A 21523-nucleotide genomic window follows, 5' to 3' on the forward strand; every position below is an offset into this window, starting at 1 on the left:
TCATAACAAAGACGACGTGTTACCTATTACAGTTGTACACAAAGAACTACGATTTTCCATATATCATATTTCAATATCTTCAAGATGGACCAAACATGAATGAAATCCAAACACATGGTAAATTTTCACTTTGATGACTTTGTTACCTATGATATTTAACTGTAAACAATGCAAAAGCAAAATCATAATCAAGACAATGGGTAGGGCACATAACATCAAAATCTCTCATGCTTTTTTAACTGAATCTGCACCAAGTAAAAGTGAATGATTTTTACAGTCTCTACAACTACCAAAGAAATATATGTTACACACTGTAATCGATCCCATAAATTTTTAGTTTTCTAGGAAAAAGTAAGTTAGTCATAGTTGTCTCCCTCCACAAGCATATTTTCTTCATCCTCAGGAAAACTTCTAAATGGGAGTCCTATTCTGTGTCTAGGCCATGAATGGCATTAAATCACAGAATGACACTCATGATGCGCATAGAAAAGTTTAATTACCAAACAAATAAAAGCTCCACATACTAAACAGATGTAAGACCACCATCTACTTCGTCTAAAACAATTTTCCACTCCCAAAGGAATAAGGTGCATATGCTTCTTGTGAAGATCTACCGTAGAAGAGGTACCATAGCAGGGAATGGGTCAATGACACTTATTCCGAATATTGATAGCTATTCACCAAGAGAGAGGTTTCCCGTTGGAACTCTTTGATTAGAGCTCAAAGCATAACCTTAAAGAATGGGAACAGTAAACAAAATACTTACATAATTTTCTGATATGACGCTCAGTTTTGTGTATGCTAATTTATGTGTAACCATTGATTTTCCTTCAAGAGACTCATTACACTTTAGTATAACATTGATGATGATGACTATGAAGTTAATGTTTAATAACATTGAACAGAAGGATCTTGTCAAATGGAATAAAAGGGTTGTTAGATATGTGAAAATTTGATGCATTAGGAATGCCATGGAAGCCCTCTAACAGATGCAAGAGGATGTCTCAAAATTAGTGGACTTTACCATTTGTTTCATTTAGTATTACAAAAAGAACAATTATATATGAAAGTACTACATCTGACCTCTAGTATGAGATGACATAGTATTGGAAACCTGCATTTAATCGACAATGACTTATTTCTTGGAAGAATATGGTATGTGGATCTATATAATTAGCTACTTTAGATCTTCTACCTTTTAGATTTTTTAGACCGTATCCACAATTTGAACCATATTCATGCAGAAGAAATGATATAATCAAAATGGATTAAAAAAATATAACAGTAGATGATCATTTTACCTTGTGTGGAACAAATTTATCTCGCAAGACTCCGTGGATGAGTATCTTCGAGCAATTCACCTGTATGCCATTTGCATGTATCTATAAACATCTTTAGAATTTTTATCTCCTCATCATTCCAAGTATTGAAGATGATATTATTACCTCTTGTAAACTTAAATGTTATTAAATATGAGCACATTGTATATGTCTTGTATACTGATGACTATGTTGAGACAACAGTAGGTCCAACTAAATTGAAGAGACAAGAGTGTCATGAGCGGAAGGATGAGCACAACACGTCCAACTTTAATTCTAAATAGTATTTTTCACTTCTCTCTTATTAATAGTGCATATTTCAAGTCTAAAATCTAATCACACTTCATGACAGAGATACATGTGGCAGGTAAACCAATTTAACAGTCGACATCTCTTTAAACATTTTTTTGGTTCTATAGGCCTAGATTTAGATGAACAATTCAAAATGATTTGGACTGGAAGACTTTAATGAATCATAATGGCATCAACAAAACATTGAAACCTAGCACATGTGCACAGATCGCATCACTGATTTCTTGGATCCTCGAGTGAGATAAGTTGAGATGCTCATGCGTGCAACCTCTAGGTATATCCATGAGATCCTCGGCACATCAAACGTTCTCCTTCACCTTGGCCAGCAATGTTCAACCTCTATCAACGTCGTTATGTTGTCTCAATCGCATCGGGAATGGAGAGAAGCTATCGGGAGATGGGAAAAGAAGGGGAAGGCCCTAAACAATTCCAGCCTCGTTGAATTTTTCTCAGGGCATTTTCCTATTTACCCGAAGCGGATATTTTTCATAAAACCCTCAAAACTTAAGCATATCTTCCAACATCAAAATATCATTTGCATGTGACCCTCTAGGATGATGTATTAGTCTAGTTAACAACTTAAGCGGCTCAATAACCATTATTGACCTTTAAATTTAATTAACTATATCATCATATAGATTAATTAATATCGGATCGATTTAACCCATTCAATAGGTTGATTGTCTAACTCCTAGGTCCCAAGCTATACCTTATGCTCTAGAAGATACAAAGGAGTGTGTATCCACTCACTCATGGAACAAGTTCGTCATCGATTACTGTGTATGTATAGTTCCTCATCCACTTGACACTCCTATGATGACTTTGGTTAAAACAACTGTCAAACCCTAATCACTCATCAGATGACTCTTTTGCGATATTGTGCTACCTTGGCCAAGGACTTCATCACATCATCTTCCTTGAGTTGTCACCTCTTACACCGAGGGTGGACGATCCCATATTGACCTCTCAATCATCTTCATGAACTTCTTGATGCACCCGACCTAAAACTGTTTAAAATCCCATGATTAGAGACTCGTATGTCAAAGTACAATTGTCCGTCCCCAAGGCATGTTTGGTGTCTATGTCTAAATACCACTTGCACAACAGTGATGTGAATCAACCTGATTAATAGTTTGGTATAATAACATTTAGGGATTCTGATGCAACACGGACGGTCGGGATCGACGGCGCGCGTTGCAACACAGGACGGCGAAGAACAACACACAAATGACGGGAATGCAGGATGCACGTAATGCAGGAAATAACGAGAAGTACAGCGATAGCCGCGAAGGAGCGGCGCCCTGGAGGTATTCCCATACGAGCCTCGTACGATCCGACTCCCAATGACCCGACAAATCAATCGAAGGACGCCGTCGGGGCGAGTGTCCTCGATCCAACTATCTAGTTTGGAGACAAGTTGTTATGCAAGAAGGACGAATGGAAAATAGCTACCCAAATCCCCAAGCAAGTGGAAACGGCAGAGGGGTAAGATCCAAGGACGGAGCACGCGAGAGGATATATTGCTAGAAATAATAACGCGGGAGCGGGTTAGCGGTGTGACCTGCGGACGGAGTCCGGAAGTCGCGGTGGTCGCAGCCGAGTCTGGATTGGCGTGGCGGGCCTATGGTGTGGAAGGAGGATGGGTCGTGGGGAATGATGGAAGACGGCAGTGTGATCGGCGTCATCCAGGCGACGAACAGCTGGCAGGCGGCAGCGCGGGCGGACACAGTCGACTGAGAGCGGCGGCAAAGGCGAGCTCAGCAACCGTGGCAGCGGCCGTGGCGTCCGACGGCACCAACGGAGGACCGAGCGGCCGCGAGGGTCGGCGTAGGGGCGGGCGGACACACCGGGTTTCGGCCCTCGACGGGCGACGGCAAGCGGGTTCTCGACGGCGCTGAGACCAGGGACCGGGCGGGCTCGTCCGGCCGTAGGGGAGGGCGGTGGCTGGCGCTGAGTGATGAAGGACGACGGGAGGCAGAGGCCCCCGGGCGGTGACGGCGCCGCCGGTGCTGCGGCAACGGCGATGGGTCGCGCCGGGCGGTGCGGCGGCACGATCCTGAGACAGGCAGTCGTGGCGGCCGCGGCACGCGGTGTCGACTTCAGCCGCGGGTGGCTAGGGCAGGGGCAAACGGCGGCGTTCGTCAGCGCTGGCGGCGGCGCGGCGAGCGGAGAGGTGCGGCGCGGCGGCAGCGAGGCAGGGGCGAATGGCGGTGCTCGTCGGCGCTGGCGGCGAGGTCGGCGGGCGGCGCTGGCGACGGCGGCGGGGCGTCGGGGAACCCTAGCTCGCCACAACACCGCAAAGGACGATTTTACCCCTCCCGAGACGAGAAATTACCATGGCTTGCCCTTTCTTAATTCCGGGTTGACTCAGTGTCGACTGAGTCAAGGGGAAGACCGAGTCACGGCCGTGACTCGGGCGAGCCGAGTCCGATCGGCGCGGCGACTCGACCCGGTCGCGGGGAGAGCCCCCCGCTCCTTGGCGTAGGCGCTCGGCGGCGGCGCCCGAGCGGTACTGGCGGCGTTTCCGGTGAGAGCCGACGACCAGGAGCGACCAATGGGCGCCTTCAGGGCAGGGGCGACCAATGGACGGGGCAGAGCGACCAATGGGCGCCTGCGGGGGCCGTGAGCAAAGACGGACAGCAGCGGCGTTCGGCGGGATTCCGACGATTGCAGGGCGGCGAGTCCAACGACGGCGACGGAGGGGGAAGACTTCTCGGCGGACCCCGACTCCCGTGGGGGCAGGATCTTCTCTACCGCGATCCGCAGGTGAACTCAGGACACCTAGCTCCAAGAACATTCAAACGCACATTCCATTCTTTCTCAAAATCTTCCTCTTCTCCGTCAAGGGGGCTCCATTCTAACAAACTGCAAGACTTAATAAACTTCAAAAAAATTCTCCTCTCCTCTAGGGCTTCTCTTCTCCTTTTATAGTGGGAGAGAGTGGACCCTAGGGGAGACCCGTAATTAGGGACAACCCCCTAATCGGGCCGTAAACGACAGTTCAGAGTACGACGGAAGGGCCAAAACACAGAGGCCCTCCCCAAACAAAACACAACGAAAAGAGTTCAGAAAAATGCAAGGAAAATAGAATTGGGGACGCCTTCTCGTCACGCCGTGTACTTTAAATCCAGGTTCTTCTCGTCAGCTCGAGCTTCGTGACGTGGCTGATGACGTGCTGGCGCGGGTTGACTTGGCGGTTCCGGTTGCGGATGGTCCCCCATCATCCTCCCCGGGTGGGGGGGAACTCGGCTCCGACGAGTTTGAGCCGATGATACTGTCCAAGGGCTGGATGAGATCCGGGCAAAGCCGCCGTAGGTCCTCCTCCGAGATCCACATGTCCTCACTCGACGGTCGGTCCTTCCAATGAACAAGGAACTTGCAATCCACCTTGACCCCTGCAGCGTTAATTACTTCTTGCAATATAAACTCAACATGCTCATGCGTGGGCGAGGGTGGAACAATTGGAGGAGGGACGGATGGGGAAGGGAAGTGTCCCTCACCCACATCACTTAACGGGTTGGTGGGCGTGTGAGGTTCTATGTCTCTTAGGCTCTCAGGCATAGGGCGATACAGGGTGTGGTCGCTGACGTTGAAGGTGGAGCTTATTCCCCAATCGGATGGAATGCCCACAACGTAGGCATTTTCGTTAATCACACGGGCTATCGGGAAAGGTCTGGCACTACGAGCATGCAGCTTCGTAGCGACCCCTGGAGAGTACCTCTCAGACCTCAACCGGACCATAACGAGATCACCCTCGGAAAAACTGACAGGACGCCGACCTAAATCAGCTACAAGCTTGTACTTCTGATTTTGTGAAATGATGCGAGAATGAATGTCATGATGCATGTACCTATAATGCACAGTGTATGCAAGGCCATCATCTAGGGATATAAAATGAATGTCTAGGGGCATGCAGGGTATCCAACTATACATGGCGTCAAAGTGGATGGGAACACCATAGGATAGAAGATTGGGAAATTGTTCAAACCTTTTATGTAGGATTAAGAGATCAGGATAGAAAAATGATCGACGCCACCAATGGAGGTATATTTACGCATGCATATTTAGATGAAGCACTCAGCATTTTGGAAACACTAGCATTTTGGGAAAGCTTTGCCAGATAGTTCTGAAGTTAAAAAAGAAGTAGAAGTACCTCAGGAAGATAATGATGATTCTGAAAAAATAGAGCCTAATCCAAAGGATTATGTCCCACCCATTCCTTTCCCTGATGTTTTGAAAAACTCTTAAGTTAAACCAAATCCTCATGATGAAAGTCTTCTTAAGATTTTTAAACAAGTAACTTATCAATATTCCATTGATTGCCGCAATACAATATATTCCTTCAAATGCAAATTTTTTGAAGAATCTGTGCACATCTAGCCAAAAACGTAAAACATTTCAATTATCTGAAAATATCAGCTCTATTTTACAAAATCTTCCTAAAAAATGTTGCAATCCAGTAGCCCCTCTAATCAAGTGTGAGATACAAGGAATGATTTTTTTATAAATCACATCTTGATTCAGGAGCTAGTGTCAATATTTTACCATAAGCCATATATTATAAATTTAAATTTGGGGAATTAGAACCTATTTTTAAGTGTTACAATTGGACGATGGTTCCATTAGGAAACCCTATGGATTATTGGAAGATGTTGTTATCAAAATAAATTAATGTTATTTCCTAGTTGATTTCATTATTGTAAATATGAAGGTGACGGACGATATTAGAGATGATCCTATCATTTTAGGTAGACCCTAGTTGTAGCCAAGTTGGAAAGGAGAAGTGGAAATTAACATATCGAAGTTGATAAAATGTCCAGAAATATCTACCAAAGATTTATGTTTCCTAGATGTCTTTGAGCATAATGATTTAAAATCTTTATGTGCATCATCCCAAGAACTCTTAGATTCTTCAAGTGCTGATATGGATATATGCTCTCTTGACGTAAAAATTGATTTAAAATCATTACCATCAACTTTAAAGTATGCATTTTTTAGGAGTAGACAATATTTTCCAGTTATTATCTCATCATCTTTATCTTTGAACTAAAAAAAAAGGATTACTTAGCATGCTTATAAAATACAAATATGTCATTGTATGGTCTATTTCTGATATCAAGGGCATTAGTGCATCTACATGCATTCATAGAATTTTCAAGGATGAAAATGCTAGACCCACTAGAAAATTCCAAATAAAATTAAATCCCATCATGCAAGATGTAGTTAGAAAAGAAATATTGAAATGATTAGAAGCTGGACTTATTCACTCCATTTCCGATAGTCCTTATGTAAGTCATGTGCATGCAGTCCCTAAGAAAACAGTAATCAATGTCACCCGATATGATCAAGAGGAAGAAATCAAACTAGACTACCAACTAGTTGGAGGATATGCATCAATTATAGGAAGCTTAATGTAGTCACAAGAAATATCACTATAAATTGCCTTTCCTTTATCAGAGTCTGGAGAAATTAGCAGGATAAAATTATTTATATTTCTAAGATGTATATTTAGGATATAATTAGATAGAAATTCAGCTCGATGATCATAAAATACTACTTTTACTTTCCCATTTGAAACTTTTGCATTTAGAAGAATGTCATTTGGACTATGAAATGCACCAGCTACATATCAAACTTATTTTCAGATCTAGTTGGAGATTGTCTAGAAATTTTCATGGATGATTTTTTTTGTTTTTGGTCAAACTTTTGGCACATGCTTGTCTAATTTGGAAAAGCTTTTGCAGATATGTGTGGATAAATGGCCAGTACTCAGTTGGAAAAAATCACACTTCATGGTCCAAGAGGGAATAGTTATATGACTCATGGTCATCGGCTGTTGATTAGAAGTGGAGAAGGTCAAAGTAGACGTGATCCAGAACTTTTCGCTTCCCACCAACACCAAGGAACTTAGAGGGTTCCTCGGCCACGCAGGCTTCTACAGACGCTTCATTAAATATTTTGGTAAAATTATCTAAACCGTTGACTAATTTATTGGCTAAAGTTGTGAGTTTCATAATTAACGATGGAGGCAAGCATGGCTTTTTCAGATAAAGGAAGCCCTAATTAAAGCAAATTTTCTATGAACTCCAGGCTGGAATCACCCTTTCGAATTCATGTGTGATGCTTCCAATTTTGCAATAGGGGAGATATCTGGTCGACAAATTGAAAAGAAGCCCGAGGCCTTCTATTATGCTAACGAGACCTTAGGAGATGCTCAGGAACACTACAATACAACTGAGAAGGAATTTCTAGCTATTGTGTTTGCATTAGATAAATTTAGATCACACTTACTAGGTAGTAAGATAATTATATTTACAGATCCTGCAGCTATTAGATATGTAATTAATAAAAAAAGGCAAAACCTAGACTTATAAGATGGATGCTATTAATGAAAGAATTTAATTTAAAAATTAAGGATAGACTTGTGTCTGAAAATTTTGTAGCTGATCATTTATCGGGACTAAATGTTAGTAAATCAGTTCAAATTGTTGAAACTTTTTCCAGTGAGCATATCCTTAAGATTAGCACTAAAAAATTCACTCGTTTGCACACATAGTGAACTAATTATTTTGATGAAGACCCCCGGAGAATTGTTCTGAACAAGCGAAGAAGAAATTCATGAGAGAAGTCCAGTACTATTTTTGGGAAGATTCTGAACTATTTCATTTAGTGGCTGATCAATTTTTGAGTAAATGTGTTCCAGAAGATGAACACATAAATATCTTAGAATTACGGCATTCGTATTTTTATGGTGGACATTTTCCATAAAAAATTACTGCTTCAAAAGTTCTTCAATGCAGGTTCTTTTGGCCTAAGTTATTTTGGGATTCATATAGGTTTTGAAAATTTTGTTTAAAATCTCAAACCATGATTAATCAAGAAAGAATGATGCCATGCCATGAAAACCAATTATAGAAATTGGGAATTTTTTTTATGGGGAATCAATTTTATGGGACCATTTCCACCATCCTTTGGACACGAGTACAAATTGATGGATGTGGATTATGCGTCCAAGTGGGTTGCGGCAATACCCACTAGGAAAAATGATCATAAAGTAGTACTGAAAATTTTAAATCAATATATATTCTCTAGATTTGGATGTCCAAGAGCAATAAATAGTGATGGTGAATTTTCATTTCACATCTTTATTTAAGAAATATGTAGTACATCATAAGATGACCACTCCATACCATCTTCAAGCTAATGGCCGAATTTAAGTAAGTAATAGAGAAATCAAGAAGATTATAAAAAAGATAATACGGCCTGATGGTAAGGTTGGAGTGAGAGATTACCAGATGCTTTGTGGGCATATAGAACATCCTATAATTTGATTAATTTATAGTTTTTCTTTTTTGACTTTAAAAAATTAATTTTTTTTTATAAATGGTTCTTAAATTATCCATTCGATCTCATTGACTATCTTTCTAGATAAATTTGGTTTTTAGGAAACTAATTGCGCAGAGTCAAATATGCTGAGCACAAAGATCCACAAAGCTCAATAACATTAGTGGCACAAGAATCAAGGTTTGACTATCCTTTCTCCTACAATTTCATTTCTTGTATTTGCAGACTTTAGTTGGGGGGGAGAAGATTTTTAATTTATAAAATTCATGAACCAAGTCAAGTTGGGAAGTAAACTGACTTTCTAAAAATCCGTTATTTTTTTTCAAAAATATTTTCCTTCATTTAAACAAACCCCACTTCGGGAAGTTACTCCATTTTAAATCCTAGAAATATGGGCATAGAAGTTAGGCTCCGGTAGCAGATCGAGTATACCACTTAATGGAGTAAACCATGATTCTAGACCCATGATCTCCTCCTATGTGGCTAGGATATCTGGTAGGGTGAGGAACAAACATGAAATTAATGGGTTGAAGTACTATTTCCCTAGGTTAAATGACGAGTGAACCACCCATCATACCATTTTTCAATAGTTGAATCTCTCAAATGATAGGGATATTTGTTAACTTGAATCTTTATTTGGGTAAGGGGTGATCACTTTTTCAAGTCTTAGAGTACAGAATCACTTTTTCTTAGGCCACTTAAGCCATAGTTGAAATATATATCAGCTTCACCCTTTACCCTAGCCTACCTTTGAACAGTTCAACCATTATTGTTTATCTCTATAGGAACCCATCTATATTATTATCCCGTATCACTAATGATATGTTTTACTCCCGTATCTTTCTGCTCTTTCCCTTTACAGTATCATTCTTCACGATATCCTCTCATTATTATCCCTTCTTTTGTATTTGTCTACATCATCTCCTCTCTTTTTTTTTCACAGTCGCATGAGAATAGTTGTCTATGAGATCACTTGATCAAATTCCTCTTTGTTTATAAAGCCTCTGTTTTTATTGCGCCCCTTTACAAAAAATTAAAAAATGGGATTTCTTATTATGGAAGCTATATGCTCATTAGTAAGAGTAACTACTGATCACTACATGAGTCAACACGTGGTTAGGTGGACAAGCACTTATGTAGTCCACCATAACAAAAATTATCCATAATGATCATCATCATCCTCTTCACCCTTGTGTTGTATCCTGCTCATTCATCTGTTATTAGGAGTAAGATATCTAAGTATTACCTATTCACCTGATATCCCTTACCTATCCTTACTCATTCTTTTGATCCATCCACCATTTTCTTCTTTCTTTTCCCTTAGATATAAATTTTACTACCCAGGGTTCATTGATACACAGTTGACATTTTGTGCTCAAACAAGAGGAAAAGAATGCTCACCTTTTACCTTCAAGTAGGAGGAAGGTTAGTAGGGAATTCCAGGGGTCAACATAGTCACTACAAGAGAGAGAATGTTCTAGATTAGAAGAAAAGAAGGGGCATCACCGGGATTATAGTTTCATACCCGCCGAGAAGTAAGGTTCCCTCCTCATGAACATCAGCTCTTTCCAAAACTATGATGGAATGCATCATTTTTGGTCCAGCAACGAATGGGATATTCTTAATTAGAGGTGTACTTGATACTCGACATGGTTGTTCTGTTCTGTTCGTTTGAAACGAACAAAAAATTCGCACAAAAGAACCGCACATGGCCTTGTTCTTTGTTCTGTTCTTTTTATTTTTCAAAAATGAACGATATTCTCACATTCGCACAAATTCGCACATTCACACAAGATTAGACTAAAATTTGCACAAAGAGAACAAAAAAAATGGCACACAGGTCTGTGTGATGTTCTGTTTGAATTTGTTTTTGTTCTGTTCGGAAAACCGAACAGAATGAACAATTCGCACAAATTCGCACCAAAAGAACAGAACGACCATGTCTCCTTGATACCTTCAACACGAATGGGATATTCTTAAGTTTCTAAGATCACAATGTGAGTAACAACCAAAAGTCGTTGCTACGGGACTAGCAATGATTTAAGTTGGGGGGTTTGATAACATGCACATGTCGGATTTGTATTGGACTAAGAAGGAGAAGTTGTTGACATGGCCCGTGTTGACGCGATGCCATGTCAGCTGCGAGAATATTAAAATATAAATCTATTTAAATAATATAGTTATTATCATCTTTTGTCTCTTTCCAACTTCAGGTACACGTTGCTGCTTTGAAAGCCGCTATCGCAGAAGACTATGTTGCATGGAAGAATATGCGGCACACAATTCTGATGACGTGACAATTTAACGGAAACAAAAAAAGAGGAAGGTCTGTGACGCTGATGAGGAGAGAGAAAGAAATCAAAGGCTAATATCAGTCCAACTTCAAACTGTGATATGTGACGATCTGCAGGTCCAATTCACTTGAAATTTTCAGCGTTGCATCATCTCCCTTTTCTCTTTCACCCTCTTATTTATAAATTGAGGCCTGGATCACTGTGAAATTCATCTTGTACTTTCTTCCTGCTTGTGTGGGCTGATTGAAAGATAGAGAGTTTTGAGATCCATCAAGTTTGTTCTTAGTGTCTTGGGTGTAGGTACGGTCTCACTGTGAATAATGGTTTCGGTCTCGGTATTTTTTCTTTGCCTATACCTTTACCTATACATATACCTAAACTCCGGTACAGTCCCAGTTCGGTCAGAATTCGGTTTTTGTTCGATAGAACCTATAAGTTCGGTCACATGCCTCTGAAAAAAATCATATTGAATTTTAAAAATCAAAGTAAAAATTTAGGTAAAAATACTAATTAAAAGATTTACAAAAACAATTGTACTACATAAAGATGCCATTATTTCCATGGATTCACCACATAATCAAAGACAATACTGTATTTGTGGCATATTCTTATATATTTATATTTGAATATATGTATTTACATTGCTGTGGATTTTCATATTTACATAGTCATACATTTACCTATTTACATAGTTATACATTTACTTATATGTATATTTAAATTTTTAGGTATTTACACAATTACATATCTAGGTGTTTACATTATTGTGTAGTAATGTATTTGCAGAGTAACATAATCATGTCATTTGGGTATTTTTGTATTTATGTTATTTGTGTATTTGTATATTTATGTTATTTTCATATTTGCATTATTTTTATAATTATGTTATTTTTGTATTTTTGTTATTTTTTATTTATGTATTTACGTTGTTTTCATATTTATGTATTTTTTATATATGTTATTCGTGTCTTTATCTGATTTGCATATTTATGTATTTTTTGTATATGTTATTTTCATATTTATGTATTGTTCGTATATGTTATTTGAGTATCTATCTTAATGTTGCATTTATGTTATTTTCATATTTATGTATTTTTATATATGTTACTCATGTCTTTATCTGATTTGCGTATTTGTGTATCTATCTTAATTTTGCATTTATGTTATTTGTGTATCTATGTTATTTTCATATTTATGTATTTTTTATATATGTTATTCATGGCTTTATCTGATTTGCATATTTGTGTATTTTTGTGTATGTGATTTTCACATTTATGTATTTTTTGTATATTACATTTGCATATTTGGTCCTTGGTCAGCCATGAGCTGTTAACATGTGTGGCCCCCAACTCTTTCATTTTTCCGTTTTTATCTCCCTTTACTCTTCAATTTTCTGGATTCCCTTCCCCAGACTCATACTGACGTAATTAATTTTCAGTCAATTAATAACTAAAACTCAAGAATGCTCAGAGAAATAGTCACTCATTCATTTTTTTGACCTCAAATGTCAAGCTTCACTAGGTAGTGGTATAAAGCAGAGTTCATTCCATCACAAAGCAAAAAACAAATGCATCTATACAGTAATCACGACCAGGTTAAGAACTATGTCAACTTAATGATAATATGACTAGAAAATATGCATAGAAGACTATAAAATGAGGATAAAAGCATGCATGAGATAGTATTGGCCAGATGTACACCTTTGATATATATGATCATCTACACATATTTATGGTTTGAAACGGTCACCAATTGCATGGTTTGATATTTCTCTTAAGTTATGGGTCAATTCATTCATAAGTAGAGTAATAATGATCGAACCTTTTTTTCCTTTCAACATAGTGATACAGTGAAGTTAACATTCTGTTAATCAATGACGATGGTAGTATTGTCACTGGTGATGACAATCAAGATATAAAAATGTGCGTGAAATGCTATCTCAATGATTAGACTTGAAGCTCTCACAAAATTGAAAACATTTTCTTGGAAAAGAAACATTATACTTTCTATTCGGCATTTTATTATTTCAGAAAGTTATATATATATATACTTTTGGGGGGGTCTCTTAGATGGCTTTATCAATGGACATCACCCTCGCATTGGCTCATCCGGCAAGCCATTTTCTTGATTTTTGGAAAATAAATGTTGAACTTCTCCAGATCCTGAAAACTCTGAGTCGATCGTTTGAAGAAGTTAAGTTATTCATCTCATCTTCCAAGATTCGGTTACGATATTACCAGGATCGTGGTCAGAGTGAAGGGATGCCCATTTGTTTTAACGTCCATACCAAGCGGTTTGGCTCTTTCCTCTTCTGCCGATCCTGATTTATGAAGATATAATGCATAGGAGGACTTACTTCTGGCTCATAGGAATCAATTAAGGTTCTTCTCTCGCATGAATCATGACACTGCGACCGTGCTCTGGAAATGTCCGATTCTCTCCCACGTTTAACAGCATGTAAGCATAGTTCATTATGAAGATATACTTCAATACATATTGAGAGGTTCCTGTTACCCGGATGCGGGCGATGAAACTCAGGAAACATGTTTATATGGACAAGGAGTAGATTTCTAGTGAGAATTAATAGAGGAAGTACGGCCCTGAGGTGCAAGCTAGCAGTTCTTCGTCGAGAACTTACAGTAGTGAATGAGGAAGAGGGAACTAGAGAAGCTGGACAGCAGCTATCTTGGGTATCTTCTCTCTAAGCTTTTGGGTGAGCGCCACCCTAACTGTCATAACGCCGGCAGCAGGCCCAGAAAGCCGGACTTTGACAATGGGTTCATCGATACAAACAAGTTCAAGCTCGCCGCCTCCAGTCCCAACGAGATATGGTCGCAGTTCATCAAGAACCTGCAACAAGACAGCGAGATTAATAAGGAATTTGTAGTTTTTCTCTCTACTGAGAAGAGAGAGAGAGTTGGGTTTCTTTGCCTTTTCTATATTCTCTTCGTTCAATTCGAGTCCAGTTTCTTCGTCCGAGACTGGCTCTACTGCAACTATTTCAGGAATTTTCTCCATTAGACGGCGCTCAATGCCCATCTTCATCGTCATCACTGAACTCGGGCAAGATCCGCAGGCTCCTTGAAGCTTCAATCTGACGACGTTCCCATCAATCTCGTGGAGCACCACGTTTCCCCCATCTGACATAAGATACGGTCGAACTTCATCTAGAACGCTTTCAACGTTCTCCGCAGTCAATGGCAATTCGACGATGGGATGATTGGGAGTGGAGACGGCCTTCGCCACTGCACAGGAGATTAAATTCTGAATTTCTTGTACAATTTTTTTAACCCATGACAGTTTTTTCAAGAACTGAGTAGGAAAGAAGCATACCCAATGAAGGAATTGGCGAGAAAACGCGGGGATAACCAAGAAACTTGGGCGGAACCCTAGATCCAGCCCGCAAACAAGAATCCTGCGTAATGAACTGCTGTTAGAACACGAATCCCAATCGATTCCACCGCTAGAGAAAAACTTTGATCGAAAAAAAGAGGGATTCGCATACCTTTAGCTTGTGGCGGAGATCCGACGACGTCCACGGAAGGGAAGAAGAAACTTCTCCCGGAGAAGAGAACCGTGGCTGTAGCCAGCTGCTGCACGACGAATTCACAACGGGAGTCTGCATCGGTAATCGAAGAACAGAAGCGATCGCCGTCGGAAACCCGCGAACCAGCAGAAAAAACTACTCTTTCCCGATGATCAAACCGACCTTCCCTGCCGCCGCAAGCCATTCGTGCTGTCCACAAGCGCGAGATAACTGTTCTTCCCTCAAATCGGACGGTCAAGAACAAGCCACGTGTCGATCTAGGATGACGAAATCGGAGACGGACTACCTCCAAGAGCTGAACCCAGGCTGGCCGAGCGCGCCGTCAACCTTCATCTTCTCCCTCGTCATCCAAACGGCTTCCCACATCTCCCCAGAAGCGAACAAGTTGGCCATGGCGACGTAATCTTCAGAGTCGACGGCCTTCTCTGTACCGAGCTTCAGCTCAGCGGCTATCTCCTCGCCCAGCTCGACCCTGCCATGAATCCTGCACGCAGCGAGCAGACTTCTCCAGAGCACGGCGTCTGGCTTGATGGGCATGGCTCGAACCACCCCGCGAGCCTCCTCCACGAGCCCGGCTCGGCCGAGCAGGTCCACCAAGCAGCCGTAGTGCGGCAGGCCCGGCTCGACCCCGAACCCATGGCTCATCTTCTCGAACAGACCCAGACCCGCCTCGACCAGCCCGCCATGGCTGCACGCAGTAAGCAGGCAAGTGAACGTGAAAGCGTTGACGGGCACGCGAGCTTTGGCCATGGCGTCCAGCATCGCCGTCGCTTCGTCTCCTCTGCTGTGGAAGGCCAGCCCGGCGGTCATGGCGGTCCACGTTAAGGTATTCTTCTCTGCGGCCTCGTCGAACGCCCTCCTCGCGCTGATCAAGCACCCGGATTTAGCGTACATGTCCACCAGCCCGGTGCTAAGAAAGACGTCTTCTTTGATAGAATGCGATTTCAGCGCGTAGCCATGGAGGCAGCCCCCCAAGGCGAGATCTCCCAGCCGAGAACAAGCAGATAGCATCAAAACCAAGGTTCTCTCCGTGGGCAGCGCGCCTTCTTTTGCTGTGAGCTGTTCTCTGAACAAGGCCGCGGCTTCTTCGTCTCTCCCCCAGAGAGATAATCCGCCCATTAAGGCGTTCCAGGCGGGGGAAACTCTCTGGGGCATTTCGTCGAACAGGCGACGAGCAGAGACGAGCTCACCGAGAGCGCCGTAGAAGAAGACCCCGGTTGTGAGAACTCCAGGGTGAAGCTTTTCCTTTGCCCTTGTCTTGACGATCTGCGCGTGAATCTGAGAACCCTCTTTGAATCTTTTCGATCGGGCGCACGATCCGAGAGCGTAGATGATCGAACGATCGTCGCCTCTGCCGCCTAGACGGGCGTAGAGCGAGAGAGATTCGATTGGAGGGCTGCGCCGGATCATGACGTTGAAGGCGAAGAGATCGAGTTCATCGGCGTGGTAGAAGAACGCCGAGCGAGAGAGAATTGGGGAAGAGTCGGCGTAGCGGTCGATCAAGCGGCCGACGGCGCTGCTTTGACGGATGGCAGCGCTGACGATCATCTGCGCGTGGATTTGGTGAACTTGTTTCAGGCGAAGGTGGGAATTGCCAAGTAGCTCCCAGCATCTCGCTCTTGGCAGCTGAGACATCCCGCCATGCAAGGGTTTGAAGCTGACGGGGAGGAGTTGAACGACTAGCACGCCATGGGCGGAGAGGTTTTGTGAACGAAGCTCTTTCCATCTAAAACTCCCTTCAACACAGTAGGGAACGGCACGTTCAGGACGTGACGCCCTGACGGGACGGATGACGACCCGTGACGGACGGTGACGTGGCGAAAGTTTCGTCACTTCACCGTACCGCACCCGTCCAAGGATTTTGGAAAAATCCGTCACCTTCGCATCACCGTCATGGTTTGCGGCATCCCCGTCACACCCCCATCACCGGGTCGCGTCACAGTCACGTGTGACAGGAAAAACAACCATGCGGAGGGGAGAGAATCGTAGGGGCATATCTCCAATTATCTTTGGACGACATCCTTTTGTGCGTGCGAATTAATGCACGGACTTTTTTGCAAAATGCCAAGAAATCGAGTTAGCAACACCACGTGGCGAAATCTAGTACGGGGATTCGAGACCCTTACGGGGATCTCGTGCGGGGAGTTAGCGACACCAAGTTTCGCCATGGCCAGACTTTTCGGAAAAATCTCGTACGTCGAAAAGCTTAAATCTTACAATTTTTAAGCTTTTTGGTCATTTTTAAAAATCCTTCATGGCCCTCGTCCGTGGTGGCCGTCACGTCACATCACTCGTCCAAGCCCCCCCCATCACCGTCGCATCACGGTCATGCCCAGTTCGTCATCCGTCACCGTCACGACCCCTAATTTCGTCATCGTCACTGTCACGGGCCCCTAACTTCATCACCATCACGTTGTCGTCATCGTGATGTGTGACGTGACGAATGACAACTGTCGTTCCCTACAATACACCACAACTGTGAAGAGGAACTATGTTTTCTCTTCACCCTTGTAATGATTTGGAAACCTTCTACTTCTGACAATTAGTAAGTGATATCTAATAGATGTTGGGTTTTCTATTCAATGGGATTGTTAATATTAAAAGCTGTCATCTGGACTAATATGTCTGGATACATATGCCTTGGCTGTTTTTGTTGGTTTTTTTTTTACCTTAGTTGCATTTGTACCTGGAGCTTCAAGAGCTTGTGTGGTAGTCAAGGCCATTCCACCTGCCACAAAAGTGGTCCTGGTGTGAGTCCAAGTCATTGTGATTCCATGTTACCAAAGTAGGATGCAGACATGAGTGATTATCTTGCAATTAGCAATAATAGGTGATGGGTATAGTAATATCCATTTGATAGCTGGTAAGATGGATCTCCCTTTGGAATTCTTCAATCCTCTTTGAAGATCAATAAAAAAATTTGATCATTCAGTGGCACTAAATGGGAAGAAATCTGAGAAGGAGAGCAAATAGTAGGGATTGGCAAATGTCATCCGTCATGTCACGCGTCACTGTGACGGTGACGGAGACGAATCAGATCAGCCGTGACGGAGACGGTGACGCGTGACGGGTTGCCCGTGATGGTGACGGGTGACGGGTTGCCCGTGACGGTGACGTGACGGTGACGGGGTTGCCCTAACGCGTGACGTGACGAATACTCCGTCACGGATGATGTCCGTGACGGAATTTTAATACAATTATATTTTATTACTAAATAGATTGTAATAATTAAATTGTTTAATATGAGAGGTATGGTTTAATATGTTATGATAATCAAATTATTGACCTAAAATTTTGAATGTAGAAAATTTATTAATTAAGTTCTTGACTGAAGAATTAAAGAATATAATGAATAATTTGTTGACAGAAAAGTGAAGACATTTATATATTTTTATATGCAGGTAAATAACTAATGTGTTGCCACTTGTCAGGGGATGGATGTAAGAAATTTGTTGTACCAATTAATTTACTGACCGAGAAATTAATGATTTATTAACGCAAAGTCTAGTAAAATTGAATAAATTTTTTTACAGATTTAAAATTTTAGTTACATTTAAATAATGAATTATCCGAGTATAAGAATTTATTAAATTTATATACTGTTGGAAAAATGTAGTATTTACTGTCTTATGTTTTAATATGTTAGGATATCAAAATTGTTGATGTCATATAAGTAACTTAATATTTAAGTGCTTGGTTCGGAATTGAAATATTTAGCTAAAATATTCTGAAAAAATTAGAATTTTATTACAGCCTTTGTTTATCTAATATGGAAAAATATGTCTCACCCCAAGGGAAAGTGAAATGATAAACAATAGGATTAGAGCAGACGGTAGAATAATTTTAACACGGTATTGATATGATAGAAGATATGTATCCTTATTAAAATGTCACATTTTAATATGAAAAATATGTCTCATCTTTAAAATCTGTAATATGTTCCTTCACAAATTAAAAATAAACATTAATTAACCACATCTAATTCAATCAACTTTATAAACCTTCGAAATGAATAATAGTACAAAATTTAGTCATCATGATCCCTGATTCAAGTTATTTGCTAATTTACTGGCTCAAGTTATCGTGAAAAGTTGCACTAATGTTAGGTTGGAATTTCTTGCATTAACTTATGGAGTAAGTTAATTTATTTAGATAAGCGAATCAGAATCGAACATATTATAATGATTCAACTTAGGTGACCAATCAAGTATTCGATCAGAATAACTTGGTCCAACCTAGTCAACCAGGTGAAAAAGATTTATCTTTATTTTTCTTCAGATTTTTTTTTGGTTTATGTAATAAAAGAACAGTACTCAAAATGGAACATACGGAATAAATAAACTTGAAGAAACATCTGAAAACCCCTACAAACACAGAAAAGTCATAGGCCATTCTGGAATTACTTATAACATAAATTTGAAAAACTAAAATAAATTAACACAATCTGGTAAAAAGGTTTCAAATAGCCTTTTCTCGTTCAATCCTAATATTCAGGCAAACCAAATGATCAATAATTCTCTATTATCGTGCCATGCCAAGTAGTGGCAAAAAATTCACCTCTGCTCTCTATATCAATCATTTGCTAAACAGAGTCGCAAAAAAAACTCTAGGCAATGGATAAGATGCCTGACGATAAATATCTCCCCACAGAGAGGCGAGTTCAGTCATTATTTTCCAAGGAGTCGGAAAAAGATGCTCATTACTTTTGTGAAAAAAAACATTTTACTATTTGTTAAAAGGTGAAAACACGGAAATTGAATCACAGGAAGAAATATGCGCCGGGCTTACTGGCTAAGGTGGTGGCCTTTCTTCCAATATCATCTACCATATGAAAAAGGCTGTCTTGGCTACACCCACAATCCAGGGAAGTAAGAATTTACTCACATTTGCTTCTTCGTGTTAAGAAACACAATAATAATCGAGGGAAGTAATCTATGCATTGCGAAACATGTCCAACCATTTATGCAGATTTTTGAAAAGATCATCCCACAGAAGGGCACATGAATCATCTTTTGCCTAAGTCAAACAAGATGGTGAGGAAGATAAAGAAGATCGATCTGATAATTGAGAAAAATACATTAATAGAGTTGATAAGAATCTTCGCAGAGATTAAAATTTCAAGAGGTTGATATCCACCAGAAGAGCTGCCCTGAGGTTCATTGCTCCTTTGGTTTTCTTTTTTGCCGGATAGTTCAAGGACATAAATGATGTTGTTCACCGTAACATGAGATAAATATATGCACTCAAAGGTAAAAAATTACTTCTCTTTCTCCTAGGAAATGAAGTTAAATAAAAAACTCTATGAATATACGTCACAAATAGGGAACGGCACGTTCGGGACGTGACGCCCCGGACGTGACGGGATGGATGACGAGTCGTGACAGACGGTGATGTGACAACAGTTCGTCACGTCATCGTCACGTCACTCGTCCAAGGATTTTTAGAAAAATCGTCACTGACCCGTCCCTCGTCTGCAAACCCTCGTCACCGTCACGTCACCGTCACCGTGATGGAAATTTTTTTCATTTTTATAGGTTATGTATTTTTATTCTTATGGACCATTTGTTATTGTTATGTCACCTTGTCCCCTTACGATTCTCCCTCTCTCTCAACTCCGCCGATTCTCCCCCTCCTTGTCCCCTTACGATTCTCCCTCTCTCTCAACTCCTCCGATTCTCCCTCTCCTTGTCCCCTTACGATCTCTTTCCCTCTCTCTGTCTCTCGCTGGGTCGCTCCCTCAGTCCCTCTTCCTCTTCTCTCTAGTTCGCTTCGTCTCTTTCGCCCTCTTCTTCTCCCTCTCCCTTTGTGGATCTCCCTGTCGGTCCCTCTCCCTGTCTCTAGTTGGAGCATTGCCACTCCTTCTTCGGTTCTCCCTCTCTATATGTGGAAGAAATTTTTTTCTTCTCTCGTGCGGACGGGGTATAATCAGGTAATTTTTTTCTTCTCTTTGCCGTTTGTATTTATGAAAATGAGATTGAAAGTAGAATAAATTGTTGCTCGGTTCTCGTCATGCAGGTTGGAAAGCTAGGAAACAGGACCACATACTTTCGCAGTTCGCACATAGTTTATTCGGAGCAATTCTAATAGGCTGCATATTTGGAGCAATTTTAGAGGTATGTTTCACAATATGCAATCTGTAGCATTCATTATCATCATTCTTGCTCAAAAATTACAATTGTATGAAAAGTTCCGTCACGGACGTCATTCGTGACGTCCGTCACTCGTCCGAATCACCTCGTCACCGACACCGCCACGGGAAATCCGTCACCATCACCGTCACCGTCACGGACCCTGCGAAACGTCACTGTCACCGTCACGTCATCCTTCACGTGACTGTCACCGTGACGCGTTACGTGACGGATGACGAATGCCGATCCCTAGTCACAAACAGAAATGGAGAAGAAACTTCATGAATAAAATCATCAGACTACCACGCTAAAATGTAGACACATCCATTGATCTAAATAATTGAAAATTACCAAATAAATTGGCCAATGCTGGCTAGGCTTGGATCACGAAAAAATAATATGTTGTCCTCATCATTCGTAAGACTATTTCTTAAAAAAAATTATCCACACAGACTAGCATCCTCGTGATCATCCTGATAGCAAACTTTAGACGATGACAAGGACATTAATTTAGATAAATGAAAAATTTCAGATACGCATTCTAAAAAATGGTAATTATGTCATGATGGTCATGCCATG

General features: G+C 41.2%; 2 protein-coding genes across 2 annotated transcripts; both read right to left on the reverse strand.

Moving 5' to 3' along the window:
- Nucleotides 1-13715: 13715 nt before the first annotated feature.
- Nucleotides 13716-15019, reverse strand: LOC144705601 (nifU-like protein 2, chloroplastic). The gene is made up of 4 exons (XM_078578367.1): nt 14775-15019; nt 14603-14684; nt 14201-14514; nt 13716-14119 (listed from the first exon to the last, which is right to left on the reverse strand). The coding sequence occupies exons 1-4, from the start codon at nt 14892-14894 to the stop codon at nt 13931-13933; spliced, it is 705 nt and encodes a 234-aa protein (XP_078434493.1). The 5' UTR covers nt 14895-15019; the 3' UTR covers nt 13716-13930.
- Nucleotides 14890-16557, reverse strand: MEF20 (mitochondrial editing factor 20). The gene is made up of 2 exons (XM_078578366.1): nt 15103-16557; nt 14890-15026 (listed from the first exon to the last, which is right to left on the reverse strand). Exons 1-2 carry the CDS (start codon nt 16449-16451, stop codon nt 14969-14971), a joined length of 1407 nt encoding a protein of 468 aa, XP_078434492.1. The 5' UTR covers nt 16452-16557; the 3' UTR covers nt 14890-14968.
- Between the last annotated feature and the right edge of the window lie 4966 nt (nt 16558-21523).

This window comes from Wolffia australiana, chromosome 7, assembly GCF_029677425.1.
Source record: "Wolffia australiana isolate 7733 chromosome 7, ASM2967742v1".
In the NCBI taxonomy this organism is placed as follows: domain Eukaryota; kingdom Viridiplantae; phylum Streptophyta; class Magnoliopsida; order Alismatales; family Araceae; genus Wolffia; species Wolffia australiana.

Bases quoted from the DNA above. Each gene is read 5' to 3' on its own strand.
- LOC144705601 (XM_078578367.1), bottom strand. From the start codon at position 14,894: ATGCAGACTCCCGTTGTGAATTCGTCGTGCAGCAGCTGGCTACAGCCA. The intron at 14,515-14,602 runs GTATGCTTCTTT...TCTCCTGTGCAG, and splicing joins CTCGCCAATTCCTTCATTGG to TGGCGAAGGCCGTCTCCACT. The intron at 14,120-14,200 runs GCAAAGAAACCC...GTCTTGTTGCAG, and splicing joins ACGAAGAGAATATAGAAAAG to GTTCTTGATGAACTGCGACC.
- MEF20 (XM_078578366.1), bottom strand. From the start codon at position 16,451: ATGTCTCAGCTGCCAAGAGCGAGATGCTGGGAGCTACTTGGCAATTCC. The intron at 15,027-15,102 runs GTAGTCCGTCTC...AGGGAAGAACAG, and splicing joins CCTGGGTTCAGCTCTTGGAG to TTATCTCGCGCTTGTGGACA.